Genomic DNA, 20704 nt, shown 5'->3' with positions numbered 1-20704 from the left:
AGAGTGGCTGTTTGAGTGCATGCCATGATGCAAGTTTAATATTGGAGGGAGCTGAAAGATGACACTGCCTGGTGGAGCGGATGAGGTCATTCATCCTCTTCCTGCGCTGGATGGTGTTTCAGGCACGGCTACTAGCCGTGCTGACCTGCTTTGCAACAGCCTCCCAGGGGCCTGGTCAAGGCCTGGAGGACCTGGTGGGTGAAGCAGGGTGCTGCCGCCTTGAGGCTTTCGGCTGCCTTCTTGTAGCTGGAAGATATCTCTCAATGTGTCCTGAAGATAGATGGGCTGGAGAGAGTGAGATGTATGTGTTGGACTAGCATTTAAATGTGGCGCCTGGACCTTCGTCGCTGCCAGCTGATGACAGGCAGCCGGATCCACTCCTGACCTGCCAGGTGATTCAGCTCAATACTTGCCTGTGCGTAATTAATAAGCCTGGATTCGGGTGTGAGTTCCCACCATTCTGGTCAGCGGGGTGGGCGCTGCCAAAACGGCCGCCACCGCAATTAGTCTAATAAATTCCGCCCATTTAACTCTGTTTCTCTCTCCACTGATGCTGTTGAGTTTTTCTAGCATTTTCTGTTTTTATTTCAGAATAATGAACAGCTCTGTTCAAAAGCAAAAACAAGGGAAATAAGATGCAGGTCAGCATATGACAGAAAAAACAGAATCAAAATAAGAGACAGAGTTCATGTGTGGGCTTTAATTGTTGAACACAATGTTGAGCCTAGGAGGCTGTAAAGCGTGTAATCGGAAAATGAGGTGCTGTTCCTCGAGCTTGCATTGAACTTCACTGGAATGCTGCAGCAGAACAACGACAGAAATGAGTGTGAGAGCAAGATGGTGAATTAAAATGGCAAGCAACCGGAAGCTTGGGGTCATGCTTGCGGACTGAATGGAGGCATTCTGCAAAGCGTTCACTCAGTCTGCGGCTGTTCTCCCCAGTGTAGAGGAGACTGCATTGTGAGCAGTGAATGCAGTAGGCTAAATTGAAAGAAGTACAAGTAAATCACTGATTCACCTGGAAGGAATGTTTGGGAATTTGGATGATGAGAAGAAAGGAGGCAAAAAGGGCAGGTGAAGTTTTATGTGGAAAGTGTGAAATTATTTACTTTAGTAGGAAGAATGGAAAAGCAGAATATTTCTTTAAAAGGTGAACAACTAGCAGATGTCAGTATTCAGAAAGATTTGAATATCCTTATGCACATATCACAAAGTTAACAAGCAGGTACAGCAAACAATTAGTAAGACAAATATATGTTATACTTGGTGTGGTGTGGGTGGTGTGTTTGGAGTATAAGAATAAGAAAGTTTTGTTACAGTTATGTCGGGCTTTGGTGAGGCCACAGGTGGAGTACTGTAGACAGTTTTGATCTCCTTTGAAAGGCAACATATTTTTGCCTTTAGAAGGGGAGCGATGAGGGTTTACTAGATTGGAGTGAGAGGATAGATCGAATAGAATGGACCTATATTGCCTGGAGTTTAGAAGAATAAGAGGCAATTTCATTGAATCTTAAAATTCTTTGAGGGCTTGACAGTGTAGATGCTGAACATTTGTTTCCCCTGACTGAAGAACCTAAAAGTAGGAGTTGTAGTCTGAGTATTAGTGGTCAGTCATATTAGGACTGAGTAGAAATTTCAGCACTGAAGGTGGTAAGTCTTAGGAATTTTCTAGCTCAGAGTGCTGTGGATGTGCAGTTATTGAGTATGTTCAAAGCTGACATTGTTAGACACTTGACCATTGAGGGAATCCGGAGATCTGGGGATAGAACGGGATAGTAGAATCTATACCCCTCATGATTTTGAACATCTCCACCAAATCTCCTCTCAGGAGAACAACCCCAGCTTCTCCAATCTGTTCGTATAACTGAAGTCCCTTCATCCCTTTTTTTACATCCCATTTTTACAAATATTTCCTGCACCCTTTCTAAAGCCTACACATTCTTCCTGAAGTATGGTGCCCAGAATTGGACACCTTACTCCAGTTGGAGGCCAGACTAGTGTTTAAGATTCGTAATAACTTACTTGTTTGTGTACTCACTGGTCCAAATCATCCAGTCTCCAGATCAGCAGAGATGTTGGAAGATGCATGTCAGGACCCTGTGGAAGTCTTGATGCTACACTTATGTGGGAATTACTCAGGAAGTTTAAACTTAAGATGTGATCATTCTCTGCTGCCCAGGGCCCTCCACGAGTGTCTCCAACCTGAGCTTAAAGCAGAGACTTGGGCCAGAAATGTGGGACTTACCTGAAGACTCAAGCCAGGAAATGGTAGACAGTTTAATACCTGGTCTAACAGCTGTGTAACTCAACTGAGCATTACAACAGAGCCCCCCCGCCCCCCCCAACAATCACCCTGATCACCTGACTATCTCCTCCCGACCCGACCCAACTACCCTGCTGACCACTCAACCACCTGACTAATCCCCAACCACACCACCCGACTCCTGCCCCTCTCCCATCCCGGTCACTCCCCTCTCGATAGAATAACTTTTCCCAGTGCTGGATCCGTTTTGATGAAGGCAGCATGAGATTGAAAAGTTTCTGGTAAGACTCAGAGGAGTCGATGTATAAATAGTTCTGATGCGAAAGAACTGGACTGGTAATTTAATTAGTTTCTGACATTAAAGGAATCTCATCACTTCCAGATTTCATTGAGCAATGTTTGAGGTGGTAACAAAAAAGAGCAAACCAAACAATAATTTAATATAACTATTTTCTTTCAATTTATAGGTGACCCTAAAATGTTACAGTACTTGAACTATCTCCCTGGAGCCTTGCTGCATCTATTAGGTCTCAAGTCCCATTTTCAGCTGAATACTGCTTTTGGTCATTTTTAAGACAATGGATTTCACCTAGGTCTGAAATCAACCAGACTCGTTTAAACCCACCCCCCAGCCCACCACCTCTGACTATCTCCTCCACCTCCCCACCCTGCACCTGCAACCAAACCCGGCAACCTATCTGACCCCGCCCCCCACCCCGCCGACCCAACTGCCCACCCACCCATTCACTCATCCGTTCATTAACCCACACTCATTCATGGAAAGACTTGGACCTTTAAAATCTTACCTGAATATGGAAGCTACTACTGTAAATGGGGGCATGCCTTTTCCTTCCTCTGACTCTACTATGCCCGCTGGACTTAACCTGGAGATGTTATACTTTCCATTTCTGCTTCAGCTGGGATTGTAAGATCTCAGAAGGAATGGGCAGTATTGAGTCGGAAAAGCCTTTGTTAGCAGCAGAAATGTGCCCAGCATTGCCGCTGACAGGAAGATCTAAACCTATACGTTTATTTATAAAGCCCTGGATCCTGTATGGTTTTGAACCATTTTCTCAACCTGCCCTACCACTTCAATGGTTTGTGTACTTGTAACCCCAAGTGTCTCTATTTTTATTTCATATTACCTCTCGTCATTCTTCCTACCAAAGTGTATCACTTCACACTTGTCTTCATTAAAATTTGATCTGCTGTGCAACTGCCCATTCCATCTGCCTATATGTCTTCTTGAAGTCCATTACTATCCTCCTCACAGTTCACGATACTTCCAAGCTTTGTTTCACCTGCACATTTTGAAATTGTGCCCTTTGCACCCAAGTCAAGGTCATCAGTGTACATCAAGAGAAGCAGTGGTTCTAGTACCGATTCCTGGGGAACCCCGTTGTCTACATTCCCCTAGTCCAAAAAAAACAAACGTTCACCAGTACTATGTTTCCTGTCACTCTGGCAACTTTGTATCCATGCTGCTGCTGTCCCTTTTATTCCAACTTTGCTGGAAAGCCTGTGATATGGCACTTTTATCAAATGCCTTTTGGAAGTGTACACCACAACAGCATTACCCTCATCAACCCTCTCTGCTATCTTATAACCTCTGTTATTGCCACATTCCCAAGTGATTAGCTGCACCTGCACCTTACCAACCTTAATAACCACACTTTGTGCATTTAAATACATGCACTGTAAACCTAATTAAGACCTTATTGCAGCCACTCTTTGTCTGACCCCACCTAATACATTATTGATTCTTGCATTAGAGCTATCTGTCTCTCCCAATCCTCTGTGCACATTGTTTCTATTTTTTAAGGCTGGATCCTGCTTTCGAGCGTCCTACTAGTTAAACGTTCCCCAACACCACTATCAAACAGCTTCATGAGGATATTTGTCCAGGCTCTGAGACACCCTCCATTTGGCCTGTATAAGTCCCACCTCCTCCAGAACTGATCCCAACGTCCCAGGAATCTAAATTTCTTCCACCGGCAACATCTCTTCAGCCGCATACTTATCTACTTGATCCTCCTGTTTCTATGCTCACTAGCACAAATTACTACCTTTGAGGTCCCGCTTTCTAATTTTATTCCTAGCTCCCTAAAATTGCCTGTAGGGCCTCATCCCTCCTTCTACCTATGTTGTTCGTAGTGATATGGAAACATGGCCTCAGGCTGTTCATCCTCACCCCCATCCCCTCAAAATGATATGCAGCTCTTCAGTGACATCCTTGACCATGGCACCAGGGCGGCAACATACCATCTCAGAATCATGCCTGTGGGCGTATAAATGCCTGTCTGCACCCCCTCACCCCCAACGTTAGATTTCATTAGATTTGAGCTTTGTATGTAAAACAGTTTCTTATAGTCACCTTTTGTTCATGGGCCCAGGATATCAACTTTGTAGCTGGTATGCAGGTTAGAGAAGCAATAGTTAGGGATGTGTCATGTAGATTTGAGCTGAAGTACATTGCCTGTTTGGAATTGAGAAAGATTTACTATCTAATTGTGTTACACTTGATCTGGAAATCGATGATGCTGATAAGATGTGTTACATTCCCAACCACAACTATCCCTTGAGTACGAAATCTTATACTTACCAACTTCGCCATATATTCTTCTATAATGCACCTGTGAAGCGCTTTGGGATGTTTTATTGCATTAACTGCACTATATAAATTCAAGTTGCTATTTGTCCTTTAAAGCTGTTCAATGTGTGAGAAGTGTTTTGAGACATCTAAGAGACACAATAAGGTGCAACAAACCAAAGTCTTCATTTCTAGAAAATTAGTGCAAAATTCCTAATTAAAAGATCAGACAAAGCCACCAAAAATATGTCATCAATAGTCTGTGGAAAATAGCTTCAGAAGATTTGACTTTGTGAAGGTGACCTTATGTGGATTTGTGTTTAATGGATTGAGTCTGAGCAATCTAAGTTTAGGATAAATATTTATAAGATAGGCAGTTGATATTATCAGTCCTTGAATCAGCAGTAACAGGGCTTTGCTTGGACTGTTTTTACTTGATTTTCAGTGAATGTGTGTTTCATGGGAGGTTACAGCAAGGTCTCTCCTCCACATTCTTGAACTCTCAACCTTCTCTGCATTTTAATTGTATTCCGAGTTTTGTTAACCATTTAACTGCTTAGGTTTGCTGTAAGGCAGTGATACTTTACTATTAAGTAAAATTTTATAGTGCATAACCAGGCCATTTGGCCAACAGTCCATGTCAGTGTTTGTTTGACATGAGTCAAATTGTTTTATTTCTCCCTTTCAACATATCCTTCTATTTCTTTCTCCCTCATGTATTTATCTACCTACCCTTAATGCATCTATGCTACTCACCTCAACCCCCTGCATGTGGTAGTGAGTTTTACATTCTCACCACCAAAGATGATGGGGAAAGAATTTACTGCACCTGAACAGAGCAATTGGCATTTCAGCAGATCATATTCGTGACCTTGTAATGCTCCTTTCATCATCTCAGTTCACATTTCTTCATGTAGTTGGCAACTTCCCCAATTCAACCAAGAATTCCCACCAGACATCACTTTGCTGCCAAAGTAAGGCTTCAGTCTGTTGCTCTTTAGTCTTTATTCATAAGATGCCAATGCCAACACTTAGATGTTTTTTTTTATGTTGCTGTTCAGTCCAGCACATTACTGCAATGATAATTGAAATGCACATTTGGAGATTTCTCTTGCAATTGATAAAATTGTGTTGGGAAGATGACAAGCATCCAGTCTGGCGATATGGTCAGCGCTTGAGTTATCATAGCTTGAAGCAAGATTGGAATTAAAAATAGAGGCCTGTCCTTGGACTTACTCTCTCAGTATACACTGCTTTCTCACTTGATCATACTCTTTTATTGTGTATCAGAGTTTCTCGCACTCGATCACTCTCCCCCAAGCCCCTGTTCCGTCCCCAGTTCCCACAACCTCCCCCCCCCCCCCCATTCCTCTCTTTTCCTTCCCCGTTTCCCTCTGTCTTTTCCTCCCCCATTTCCCCTCTCTTTTCCTCCCTACCCCTCCAGTTCTCCCATCTCTTTTCCTCCCCAGTTCCCTCTTTTTCTCCCCATTCCCCTCTCTTACTGCCTCTATAGGCAAGATAGAAATGCAAGTCTGCCTCTGTTTGCCTCCCCCCTTCCCAGCCTCTTTGTTTCTCTCCCTCACACCCCCTTTCACCCACCCACTCTACAGCAGTCTGAGAAAATAGGGGACATATAAGAAGAGGGAAATGGGTCTTGATAGAAGCCAAGAATTCCTGTAGGACTACAGGAAATCAGAGCACTGGTTATTGCAGAGGTAGGAGAAGTGTGTTAATACAAATGTCAATGCTATAATTATCACTGGTTTGCTGGACAGAAGGCAAAGGGTAATGCTATGGATAATACGAGAAACTAGTGTGTAGCGAAAACAAGGCACGTTCAGTTTAACAATCATGGCAGGTAGGAAACTTTAAGTTAACAAGTTAAGTTTTGGGTTTAAATGAGTCACTGCTGAAAGACAAAGAACCTAAGTATAAAGAAGAAGATGGACTTGAAGTCACATAGTACCTCATTGTATCCTTCAGAAATGCCACACAGCACTTCACGTACAGTGAATACTCTGAAGTACCATGACTATTCATCAGGCATTTATGGCAGCTATTTTGCACTCAGCAAGGCTCCAGAAGCAGAAATCGAATTAGCAGCCAGTTAATTTGAATAGTGTTAATTGAAGGGTTTATGTTGGGCAAAATACCAGGAGAACTTCCTGCTTTTCAATATTGCAATAAGATCTTAAACATCACTAGAGAGCTGTGTCATTCCCTCAATATTGCCCTGGTGTGTTAGCCTATATTAGCTAATAAAAGTTTGGTGTGGGGTGTAATGTTTGTGTTTAATGTTTGTTTTTTTTGTAAAAGGACACCTGAGTTAAAAAGAATTGTTAGATAAAACCTGACAGTAGGGTGTGGTAAGTCCCAGATGTATTGCCCTCTGGTGGAGAATAAGGAATAAAGTAATCTTCTGTTTTTCTTACAAGAAGTTGGGAGTTCAGAAGCAGATAGCTGTGTGTGTATTCTTAATTGTTAGAAGTGACAAAGTACTTCAAATGGCGACAAGGATGTGATTATCATTATTAGGGGCTTTAGAGGCTTTTGATCCAGATACTATGGACTTTGTAGTTTATGTTGAGCAAATGGAACAGTTTCTCATTGCGAATGAGATTGAAGAGGAAAAGCATACCTCAGTGTTTCTTACAGTCATCGGAATGAAAAATTTCACTCCACTGAGAAATCTCATTGCTCCTGACAAGCTAGCAGATAAAAGTTTTAAAGAGCTTGTGAACGTTTTGAAAAAGCACTTCAGTCTCAGACCAGCAATTATTGCCGAGAGATTCAAGTTTCACCAAAGAGAACAGCATGAAAGTGAGTCAGTTTCCCAGTCCTGGCTGAGTTGAGAAAATTAGCGGAACATTGTGACTTTAAAGGTTACCTGGAAAAATACGGCATCCACTGTAAGAAATCCAAATGCGTGTTCCTGAACCCCTCAGTAGCGTACCTGGGACGTGTGATCGACGAAACTGGTGCCTCAACCTCCTCCAGAAAGGTGGAGGCAGTGGTGAATGCACCACAGTCCAAAAATGTTCAGGAGCTTCATTCATTTTTGGGACTTGTGAATTACTATGGCAAGTTCATTTTCAGTAATCTGCTGAAGAAGAATGCAAAATGGGATTGGTCACAAGCCTGTCAGGAAAGTTTCAAGGAACTCAAGCGAGAGCTCACTTCTGCTAAAGTCCTGGCACATTTCAATGTAAAGTTACGTGTCAGCCTGGCTTGTGATGCATCTGGATATGACGTTGGAGCTGTCATCGCCCACACATTTCCTGATGGCAGTGAAAGGCCCATTGCACACGTCTCTCACACTTTGTCTAAGGCAGAACAAAATTATGCCCAAATTGAGAAGAAACCTCTAGGACTAATCTATGGAGTCAAGAAGTTCCACCAATATTTGTATGGGTGTAAATTCATGTTAATTGCAGACCACAAGCCTTTGACCTGGTTGCTTAGCCCGAAGTCACAACCCCGGCACTTGCCACTGCACGCCTACAAAGGTGGGCACTGATCTTATCTACTTACTTGTACAAAATTACATTTCACTCTACAGAGAATCATGGAAGTGCGGACGCACTTTCCAGATTTCTGTTACGCCACAGCTCCACAGCTTGAAGTGAGGTCACTACTTTCAAGGTGAACCAGATAGGCATGCTACCTGTTAAAGTGGATCAAATTTGACTTGAAATGCAGAAGGGTGCTGTGCTCTCCAAAGTTTACCTGTATACACAGTAGGGTTGGTGTGTACCTCAAGAAGTGACTACTGAGCTTAAACCTTATTATATGCGTAGATTTGAGCTGACTCTGCAAGACGGTTGTTTGTTATGGGGAATCAGAGTTGTTATTCCTCCAAAATTCCAAACACAAGTGACATGGGAATTGTCAAAATGAAGGCATTGGCTTGTCTACATGTATGGTGGCCACACCTGGATAAAGACATCGAAGGCATGGTCAGTGATTGCCTTCCATGTCAAGAAATGAAGTCTTCTTCTGCACCTGCCCCATTACATCCTTGGATTAGGCCTGACCACCTATGGCAGAGATTTCATGTGGACTTTGCTGGACCACATCTTGGACATAAGCTCCTGATTGTGGTGGATGCCCGATCAAAGTGGCCTCATGTTATTCCCATGAAGTTGACTACTTCAGCAAAGACCATTGATGCTCTCCGGAATGTGTTCGCTACTTTTGGATTGCCGGAGCAAATTGTGTCTGACAATGGCACACAGTTCACATCATGTGAATTTCAAACATTCCTGAAAAACAATGGGATCAAGCAGATTCTCATCTCGCCTTTACCATTCATCCTCAAATGGTGAAGGGGAGCACTTTGTCCAGGCATTCAAAACGGCCATTTTGAAGGGGAGGATGCAAACAGATTGGAAGTTGAAGCTAAAGAACTTTTTGATGATGTATCGTAGCACTCCACATTCAACAACAGGCGTATCTCCTGCTGATGTTTGGAAGACGACTATCTACCAGAATAGATTTGCTGTGTCTGGATTTGAAAGGAAAGATTGGTTCAAGGCAACTTGATCAGAAAATGTCACATGACACAAGTAAACCAGCTCGTGAGTTTAATCTAGATCAGTCCGTTTGGTCCAAAATTACTGTGGGACGCCAAAGTGGCACCTGGGAGGAATCATCAAGCATCGAAAACCTCTGATGTTTAATCGTCCTGTGGAATCTGGAAGAGACACACTGACCAGATTAGAGAAGCCAAATCCAAGGAACCAAATTTCCAGGGATCTCCACTCAGTAGAGATTCCTGGGAAACATCTCCAGTTGGTGAAACCCGACTTGATTCAACTGACAAACATGTAGCACCTGTGGCTGCAACTGTTGAACCTGAACAGAAACCAGTGGAACAGCAGAACCTTCCATTTCTAAACAAACAAAGTGAGATACCTAAGCCAACACTCCTCTCTAGACCAAAGCGAATCTGCAAACCGCCTGACTGATTTGTTCCTGGCTAAAGGGGGAGGAGATGTGATGTTTGTGTTTAATGTTTGTGTTTGACATTTATGCTTTTTTTTGTAAAAGGATGTTTTAGTTAAGAATTGTTATATAAAAGCTGACAGTGAGGTGTGCTAAGTCCCGGATATATTGTCTTCTGGTGGAGAGTAAGGAATGAAGGAACCTTCTGTCTTTCGTACAGGAAGTTGGAGTTCAGAAACAGATAGCTGAGTGTGTATTTTTAATTGTTAAGAAGTAACAAAACACTTCATGGGGTTTTAACCCACAGCTCATATTTTCCATAATATAGCCAGCCACCTTTTGTCATTCCTTTGTTTGTTGCAGTGTGCCCTGGCTTCTGTGCATTCTTACTGCTCTGTCTCTGGCTATTTCAGTCCATTTGCATTGTAGTTTCCCCAAGCAGCACTTGCACATTGTAGTCTTTCTTAAATTACTTTGGCTCTGCATACAATATTTTATTATTGTTGCCGTCCCTCAGATTATATTTGTTCAGTGTTGTTAACACTGCTTAAATTCCCAGGCCATTAAAAGTGTATTTTACGCGATGATGAAGACAGCTGTTTTAAGGCTTTAAATTCATTTAGGTTGGATTAGAAAAAGTGTAGCTTCAAATTGCAGCTGTTGGACAAGCTGCAGTGAATCAGTACACCATAAAAAGAAAAGAAGCAAAGAAACCATGAGTGACTGGGAAGAGAGGAGTGTGTTGTTGATGTTGCTTGCAACTGCAGCTGGTGACTTACTTTGTTCTTCAACCTCGTTCTAGTTGGTGAATATCTCAGTCCTCTTCTGTTTTTCCCTACGGATTACATTTGGATTCTACTGAAGTATGAAATCTGCAGTAGCATCTTTTATGTTAGGTTAGGTTAGATGTCCCTGTAACAGCTGTGGCAATGGTTAAATTTGTAAAAATTAGCCTGCATGATGCAATACCATCTCGCACGTGCTTTCACTTTTCTTCTCCTTCCCCCTCACCTGCTCCTGTCCTGAAGACACTAACGCTTGCTGGGTTGTGATCCAAGCTCCAACGTTCCCCCGGTACCTCATTCAGTTGTGACCATTCTTTGTGGCCTGGATTATCACATTAAGAATAACGGTGAGGCTGTCAGCACATAACATTTGTACATGTGCGGTCAGTCCCAGTCGTTTTTTTTCAAAAAAGTTTAGCACAGGAATGACAAGCAGGCGTTAATCTTCTACTTGCAATCATAGAATCACAGCTGAGAAGGTGTATAAAAGAACTTTGAAAGAGGTATTCAGTTATCCCCACTTCCCCCATGGACATCTAAACTTTCAATTTTCAATGATGCCTTTTGGTAAAGCCAAGTTATTTAAAAACCCCGGAGGGAAACTTTAAACAACTGTCATAACCTATATTTTTAAGTGGTATACTTGAGATGCAACTCTAAATTTAGGAATCAGACCACCGGTTCTCGAGAGGTTTTATATCAAAATACATGAGACATTTACTAATTTACACAAGTTAAATATATGTATATGGCTACAAATTGCTACTATCATAACTTGTAACAAATTCCTAAACTAATCTCCATTAAGGCAACCGCAACCCATAGACTTAATCAGACACTAGGCAAAGCATTTTCACCTTACAAATTCAAAATAAGGTTCCTTTCACTTTTGGCTCTTTGAAGATACATTGGTAGGCTTACAGGCTTTGATCTTACATTGCCACTGCTCTACACACACAGAACTGCTGAAGTTATACTTAACACAGCTCATTGAATGTAAATCCTCATTGTATCACTAGCCTCTTTGAGCTCCACCTCTTCTAACAATAAAACCCCTTTCATAGTACCAATTTTATTAGTAATATAAATATATTGCTTGGTCTCTGCTAGCTAGGTGCCAGATTTCACCCCACTTCTTGAATGCTCTATTCAAAAAATGCAAATGTACTCTACCTCTTTTACTTCTCAAAACTAGTACACATCAAAGCACCCAGACTTTAATCCAATTAAGACACACCCACAGACTAAACCTCTGTTTTAAAAGAAAAATACTTTCCAGTAATATATACATTAATAGCTTAATGAAAAATGACACATTCAATTCCTTTTTGAAAGCTATTATTGAATCTGCTTCCATCATCCTTTCAGGCAGTACATTCCAAATTATGAAACCCCGCTTTGTTTGAAAAAAAAACTCCTAATTTTCCCTTTGGTTCATTTTGCCAGTTATCTTAAATCTATCCCCTCTGGTTAGTGGTTTTCCTGCCAGCAAAAACAATTTCCTCATTATTTGTCCCAGCAAAACTGTTCATAATTTTAAAAGCTTCTATTAAATCTCTCCTCAATCTTCTTCAAGCCAAGCAATGCTTCTTTCTCTAGTAAAACTGAAGTTCCTCATCTGTGATCTCACCCTGTTAAATCTCTTCTGCACTGTCCAAACACAGGTATCATGCCTAAACTGTGGCTCCCAAAATTGGACACAATATTCCAGCTTAGATCTAGCTAGTGATTTATAGAGGTTTAGCATTGCTTTTTTTTTGCTTTCGTATTCTCTGCCTCCATTCGTAAAGACTGCAATTCCCTATGCTTTTATTTTTGTTGTGCCACCTTCAAAGATTTGTTTGATTGTAGTTGATCTCCCAGGTATCTCTGTTGCTGTACCTCATTTTCAATTGTACCATTTAGTTCATATTGCTTCTCCTCATTCTTCCTTCTAACATACATTACTTCATGCTTCTCTGCATTAAATTTCATCTGTCATGTACTACCCAATCCATCTTTCCATCTGTGTCCTCTTAAAGCTTGCTACCATCCTCCTCACTGTTACATTTCCAAGTTTCATGTTTTATGCAAAGTTTGAAATGAGTATGACATTTCTGATTACTCCATTTATCACTTGTTTAAAATTAGATTTCTTGAAGCTTTTTAATTTTGCTTTTGATTCATATTTTCACTTAATTCGTACTTGAGTTTTTTATGGTGCAATTTTTCAATGAGATTTATCAATCTATGCTGCCCTCCATTTTTAAATATTATGCAATGTTTCTAATCTCCAAAATTAACACATCCTCAAAAGTAATATCATCTAGCCAATGATAAAATATCAATGATGGATACAAGGCAGGCCACATTAACTATATTATTTCTTAAACCTAGATCAAGAGCCAAGACTTATTATGCAGAACACTATCAATTTTGAAAAGAGTAAGGAAGAAAATGAGACACATCAGGAAGTAGTTAATGGGTAACACCATGTTTTGGTTTAAGAAACCTGCAAATTGAAACAAAGTACATAGAAGCAGCCTATTTGCTATGATTGGGAAGCCCAGAATGAGGGGACATGAATAAAAGATTAAATATAAGATTTAAGACAGTGAAAAGGATAACTTGCATAAAAGGGTTGTGAGATTGGAGTGTACTACCAGAGTTGCTAAATGAAGCAGACTTAGTGTCAACTTTGTATCGATGGTTGAAAGAAAGAGATATGTGAACAGGACAGACAGCTAGAACTGCGACTCATTCTCATGTGGAAGATTAATGTTGACTGGGTGGGCCAAACAGACTGTTCTTATGTTGTAACTTCACTGTAATAAATATGACCAGTTTTGGGTCCCATTTGTTCGCAGGTATTCAAGCCTATCCAGCGCCACAGAGCCGCATGGATGGTAGAATGGGGTCCCAGCCAGGACAGATGCGTGTTGGAAGACCTGGACCAGCAGGAGATGCCGGTTGGTCACCTTATGGCCTTGAAGATGGACTAATGCAGACAGCTCCAAACAGAGAGCCTGTAAGTAGACATTTTATTTTGCTCTCTTTGGAAAATGAAATGCAAGTACTTGCTGAAAGCAATGTGGTACAGAGAGTACTGCAGAGCCAGGGACAAGGAAGGAACGCTGCAAGGCAGAATGCGGTGGGGTCGGAGGGAACACTGCAAAACTGGGAAATATAAAGAGAATGCACTGGAGAGCCAGAGATATGGATGTGGCTTAGGAGGACAAAGGATGGGATAAATTCCAAGAATAGTTTTGACAAGAATTTGACTGTAGTTATTACAATTGACACAGATGTCAAATTGTTTCATCGGTTGGCTGCTTATCCATGTAGAAGAAGTCAGCAGGGAAGCATTGCAATCAAGGGGGAATAAAGGGGCACAAGGGGAAAAAGACAGTACAAACTGCTGCTGGAAATTTAGTGTTGTTGGAAAAGTAATGTATTTATTATAGTACAGCCCTGACGATGCAAAAATTGTCATTGCACTGGACATGCTATTCTATTGGTTGTGAGAGAGTTGCTGCCATGTGAGCATTCTTTGGGATATAAGGGTCTTGTGGTATTTTTACATGGCCTCCCAAATGCAAAAAGTACTGATCAAAGCAGTCTGTTTTTTTTTCACTTGATGAAGGTACCCGCCAATAACACCTTGTAAGCTGAGTGCCCTTGCATCTAACCAACAATGCACCTCATCTTCTCCCATCTCAGCTAGTGTTCTAGAGTACCTTTAAAATTGGATTTTAGTGTCACAGAGGCTAAACCTCTCTGCTGACCAGTATCCCCCCTTCCTTCCAACATCCTGGGGGGATGAAAGTTCCTTAAACTCAAGTGGTATATGTATTTACAGACTTTGTCTTGTTCTTTACTGCCTTATGTCGAGGGACACAGCAGATTTAAATCAACTAATTGATGAAGTTATGTTCCCTGAATCTGTTAAGTTGATAAAGCAATGCAGAGCAGGAGATCTCAGATCGGATTCTATGTCTAATCTCAGAGAGGTTGGCAGTGAAGGGTACTACTGTTCACCTCCGCACATCCTGTGTAAGGAGGCTGCTGTTGAGCACTATCCTGTGACTATTCTGGTTTGTACAGAATTGACCCAATGATCACACCCTAGCTGTGAAAGCCCTGGTGTTCAAATAGATGCTTAGACATGCAAATGAACATTCAGATGTGGCTCTGAAAGCTTGCCAGTGCCCTAATCAAGAGTTAGTATCTTCTGGGGGGGGCAGGAAGGAAAGAATTTTAATAGTACTTGAAATATTTGGCAAGCAGAAACCATCACTTTTTGATGGCTTGTGGTATCAGGGTTTGGAAAGTTTGATATGATGCTTGGGTTAATCTTCAATGGAGGTGAAGTAGCTACCTAATACTTAATTTGTTTCAAGGTTGTAACTCTGCGCAACTACCATTTATCAGCATTTTGTGTTGTGTTTTTTAGCCAAGCACTCGGGAGCACCTGGACTATGTCTCGCCACTATTTCCGATACAAAGGACATCTCTCCGTGACCCTTCAGCACCATCTTTGCACCTGCAGCACAGCAATGCTCAACACCCTGGGGCAAGCTTTGGCTCCACCTGCACAGAAGACCTCACGCCTGGTCAATCTTCTACATCGCTCATTAAAGCTATCCGTGAAGAGCTGCTTAGACTCTCACAAAAACAGTCAGCTTTTCAGAACCTTCACAGCTGATCTTGGCAAGGAGGAACTCCTGAGCTATTTGCTTCCCATGGAAGCCAAACACAGAAATCTAGGATATAGTCCTGAAGAAGGTGTACTGTAGGGTAAATAGTATTATTGACATGCAAAAATGTCCAGCACAGTTTTTTATCGACGTGCTTCCAAACAAAGCTGTCGCCTTCTTTTCAGTCTACATTGGTGATTTTCTTCCAGTGTGTGAACTAAATCCATCCATTGTGGAAATTGCACATTATCTTCTCTTGTGGGGAAAGGGACAGGAGCTAGAGCTTGTCTGACATGAGCTAGCTGTTGCAAAACTTCTTAAATTTCATTAAGCAGAAGCACTAGAAAACAACACCAGCAAGCTAAAGGTGAGACTGCCTTTCTATCTTGGACACCAACTTCTCTTACCTTGGTCACACCCCAATTCCACCCCACTTCTTACAGCCTGCTGAATCCTAGAGCTGTTGAACTTCGAAAATCGGGAAGCAAAAGGGAAAGGAACAGATGGGTAAAAGAAATGGAAGGGAAAGAGTTCACAGAGTTTGAGAGAGGGACACGATGATCAATGGCAAGAAGAAAAGAAAGATGGCAAAACATGAAGAGTTGAGTTTCAGAGGAAGAATACTTGAACATGAAACAATGGGCAGTTAGCCCTAGATAGGTGATTTTTTTTTTCACGTGTAATAAATGCAAAATAGAAATTGGTTCTAAGCATGTAGGTCAGTAAGCATTTATTAGTCATTGTCATGCTGTTGAGGATGATTTTTTAAATTGAGAAATCAAGTTGAAGGGACGCAGTCCACACTGCAACTTGAACCAAGTATGAGGCAATCGGAATCAGATTGACAATTAGCTGATGCTGAGCTTGTATTTTAAAAGCCAAGAGGAGTGGAAAGTCCAGGACAGATAAAGTCATGCAGTTTAGTGCTGGGAAAGATTATGATATAAAAGTCCTTTTGTTGAAATGCATTCTTGACAGAATAAGGTGGTAATTATAGTATGTACCGACTGTGGTGGGGATTTTTTTTGTTTTTGTTTTTTTTTATTCACTCATAGGACTGACCAGCATTTATTGCCCATTCCTAATTGCCCTTGTTCAGAGGGCATTTAAGAGTCCATTGCTGTGGGAATGGAGTCACATGTAGGCCAGGTAAGGAAGGCAGATTTCCTTCCCTAAAGGATATTAGTAAACCAGATGGGTTTATAACAGCAATTGACATCATTAAACTTTTAATTCCAGATTTTTATTTCAATAAATCCTGCCATGGTGGGATTCAAACCCGGGTCCCCAGAGCATTACCCTGGATCTCTGGATTACTAGTCCAGCAATAATACCAGCAACAATACCACTACACCACTGCTTCCCTTTATACGATGCAGAGAATAGCAACGACACAAAGTCATTGTACTTGTGCACAATATACAGTATACAGTCTTCATGAATCAGTACTTGATTCCATTTCAAAATCACAACAGCAAAAAGACAAAGGCTAAATGCCAAATCACAGCAGACTTCAGTGAGAATCCACCATGTAAGCTAGTATCACTGGACGTTGATCAATTCCTTCCTGTTCTTTTGCCCTTTTTGGCCAATGACCACTTTGCCATGCAAAAACAAAATACTGCATATACTGGAAATCTGAAATACAAACAGAAAATGCTGGAAATACTCAGCAGTCCAGGTAGTACCTGTGGACAGAGAAGCAAGAGCTTCAGGTGATGTTAACTCTGTTTCTTTGTCCACAGATTCTGCCTGATCTGTTGATTATTTCCAGCATTTTTGGCTTTTATTACCATTTCCCAAGCCGAGTAAGCTGAAAATCACTTGCTCCTAGAATTGGATGAATTAAAAGGTGATGCTGAATGGATTCCAATAATCTTACTGGTGTTCCCTCACATTTGTTGAATGCTGTAACCTACTTGTTGAAATGACCATGACTGAATTGCTATGGATGAATAGATCAAATTCTGGGTTTTTTTCTACATGGGATCTCATGATTTTTACCAGTATTTTAAGAGTATAATTGTGATTATGTCCATGATTTGGCAACCTTCTATTTCATATATAAAGGCACCACTATTCCAAATAGACAGAGTCATATTATGTTAAGTTGTTTCTTTTTATTACTGCGGTTTTTGTTTTTTAACCGGTATTTGAGTGGGTCAGGTTTGTTAGTGGCCTTGATCATGACCAATGTCTGTATGTTATGGTTCACTCACTTTGGGTGGAGTTTAATGGCGGTGACCAGAGTCTCGCCTGCCGGGTCACCTCTATTTGGGAAGGCCCACTTGTGTTAAGTACCTCTCAGGCAATTAACTGGACAGCGGTGGGCCTTCGTCGGGATCAAGGACCCCAAGGGCAGCAGTTTTACCCACCAAAATCTCGATGCCAGAAGCTCTACTGAATGGCAGCGCCACCAGGGAATTGGTGACTGCTGCCTGTTCAACACCCATCCGAGGCCTAGTATCCTCACTGGATTCCAGGCCAGGTGAGCAATGGTGGGAGGGTGATCGCATGGCGGGGGTCACAGAGGAGTTGGGGAAGGGGAATGGCAGTGAGGGTGGGGGCTGGTTTTCAGCAGGCTCCCCCCCCCCCACCCCATCCCTCCACTTCCCGGTGCCAGGTCCCTCAATGAGGCAGAGTTCCTTTGTATGAGGAACCCCCCGACCCCCTCCCAGGAACCCACAAGCAACCTTGCGCAGATGCTTGTTGTTCTCCCCTCGTAGCAAGCTCCTGCTTGCTGCTGGGTTAATACCAGTGGTAATGGGATGAAGCCTTTGAGCAGGCATCAATTGCTCTCTTAAGGGCCTCAATTGGTGGCTGGGCAGGAAGGCCTTCCACGGGCCTTCCCACTGTGGACTTAATCAGGGTGGAGGTGGGAAGGCGACGTGGTCCCAAACTGCCAATGTCCCTAATTAAATGCCCCCCCCCCCCCACAGCATACCACCAAGTTCCCCATTTCGGCAGGCATTAAATTCTGTCCTATCTTTCAACAATTGAAGTATAAACAGCAGAGTAATGGATTTTGTCCAAAATAATCTGGATCTATTCAAGTTGAAAAATATTAGTGAGACTTTTTGAATTACCATTGGTGTTATCCTCCTCTCCATTGCTTTTATAGAGTGATGGGCCTCTCACAACCATTAGGCCATTTTCTGCCTATGCAAACACCTTGACAGTACTCATGTAACGACACAACCTTTGGGGTTACCTAGCTAATACATGTAGCAACTGAATCACAGACGGAAATCCCAAGGACGTTTCTGTGTATTTGCTCACACTCGGAATTCCATTAACACACCTGTTTTCACTTTCGTGGGAGGGGGGAATTTATATGTTTTTGGGCTTTATTGTCAGAAATGTTGGCTGGCCCAACATTGTTTTCTATGTGTTTTGAGTTGAGGTTTTCTTGTATTTATTTTGCATGTCTTTCTACTGACAGCTCTCCTGAAATCAAATATCATGTAGTTTACAGTGTATTTTTAGTCTGCATGTTTTTTTACTGGTGTTAATTTAATAACAATGTTTTGCCTCGTTTATACTCTACCAATTAATGTTACCGTGTTCTTGCGCAATCCAGTGCATTTGAAGGTGCTCATACTGGTCAAGGTTCACATATGCAACTGCATGATTGACCATTGGAGTTCACATGCTGTAAAATTGTTCCCCTGATGATTTATTAGGTAAAAGTGTTAGTCGATGTAATATTAAGATAAATCAGAACGCCCCAGATTTGACTTGTTGGCCTCAAGTTAACAGATCTTGGCCAGGGAAGCATCAGGTAGATGCCACAATGGACCTGTGTTCCTGAGCAATAACCATGGCCAAAGGATCCAATTCCTGATTGCTGTTTAATGAAACCCATGTTTGTGGACACAGGCTGGGGAAAGCCTCAGGATTATCTGTATTGCACTCAATCCAATAGTCTGCCAAAGCTTTCTTATAAAGAATGGTGGTTGGGGAAAGCTAACTGAGGCCTCCAGTGCAAGTGGAACCATAGCCCAGACAGGAATAAACACCTTCAGAAAAAGAGCAAAAAGAATTGACAAAATAAGTAACATTTGGCTCATATTTCATTTTTTAAGTATTCACCTTTAGCAGGTGACCTCTAATTCAGTGTAAATTGTTACAGCTTAAATGTGTATTAAAACAACACTTTTTTTCACATAGAAATGTAGTTATAGACTACACTTTATACTGTCCATTGACCCATCCACCAAAGTGTTTTGTACCATAATAGCTGAGATATCTCCCTGCCGGGGTTTTCATGGCTTTGTGGTACTAAAGTCTCCATTTTAATGAGAGATCTCAGTTATTGGTGGGTCTGAGGACCAAGAAGAGGCTAAAAGAGGCAATTTCTCACACCACAATTTTAATCACTGAGATTCACAGTAGCAACAATAGAGGAGCTTTGGCCCTTGTTAAAAATACCACTGCTTGTGAAAGAATTCTGAATGTAAAACGTATCAATAACTTTGACATGACTTTTGCTGAGTAGAGTATGTTGCATTGCACATTTGGGCTCCTGATGATGGATTAGAGATCTGGGTGCAGTGATGTTCTCTACAACCACCAGGAGTTTGAACATGATTCCAATCGTAACTTTATTAAATAACTGTTGCCTCCATTTTGCAAATAAATGCTTCTGTTCAATAAGATAAAGAGAAACCTTAAGCCTGTACTTCTTTTACCAAAAACATTTCTGCACATTCAAAACTGAGCTTCCAATAGGTGGTTCAATCCGTTAAGGAAGTGGGGTAGCTGAGCCAAGCTAAACCACACAAGTTTGATTCTTCCATCTGTACTGAGTTAACAGATCTCAGCGGTGGAAATGCTACAATTAGCCTCTGCTCTTGAGCTAGATCAGAGAGAAAAACATATTCCCGCTGGCCATCTGGTGACACTTGCTGTTAATATACATGTCAGGACATAGAATAAGAACAGATTTGGACTCAACTTTGCTTTCTGTGGTTTAACAGTCCATTGGCACTTCCTGTCTGAACTCATACATGTATAATGGACATTTGGGTGAGCTGCCATGGGAACCTCTGGAACTGCATCCCAGCAACAAATCAGCATGCTCAAGAGAGGAGGCACAGGTTAAAACTGGAGAAAGAAACAAAATTGAATTCGCTCAGAGCAAATTTCAATTACAGGTCCCCTGCCATTTCAGATGTGAGGACACTCAGGTGTGATTTTTACTGTAATCTTCTACAGTGTTTTATAGTAGTCATAATTAACTTTGTTCTTTGGTCCAAAGTCGCAGTGGTTTATTTAAGAATAAAGAGGATTTTTTTGAATATGGAACGTAGCTTGTTGACAGTATTAATGAACAGCACCTGAATCTCAGTTTAATTTGCTGGTTTATTCGACATGAGGTGGGATGATATGAAAGGCAAACAATTTCTATAGACAACCCAAACCAAGACAATATACAACTCTGGCT

General features: G+C 41.6%; 1 protein-coding gene across 4 annotated transcripts in view; it reads left to right on the top strand.

Moving 5' to 3' along the window:
* The window catches only part of LOC144696785 (UPF0606 protein KIAA1549), a 303163-nt gene extending 283575 nt beyond the window's left edge, over positions 1 to 19588 (top strand). For all 4 annotated transcript variants that reach the window (XM_078568519.1, XM_078568518.1, XM_078568517.1 and 1 more), the window contains 2 exons: positions 13429 to 13589; positions 15015 to 19588. In XM_078568519.1, the coding sequence (XP_078424645.1) occupies positions 13429 to 13589; positions 15015 to 15266 (413 nt within the window). In that variant the 3' untranslated portion in view covers positions 15267 to 19588. The remainder of the gene's footprint in view (positions 1 to 13428; positions 13590 to 15014) is intronic.
* Positions 19589 to 20704: the final 1116 nt, after the last annotated feature.

This window comes from Cetorhinus maximus, chromosome 22 (genome assembly GCF_964194155.1).
Source record: "Cetorhinus maximus chromosome 22, sCetMax3.hap1.1, whole genome shotgun sequence".
In the NCBI taxonomy this organism is placed as follows: domain Eukaryota; kingdom Metazoa; phylum Chordata; class Chondrichthyes; order Lamniformes; family Cetorhinidae; genus Cetorhinus; species Cetorhinus maximus.
This window is presented reverse-complemented; position numbering and strand designations above follow the sequence as displayed.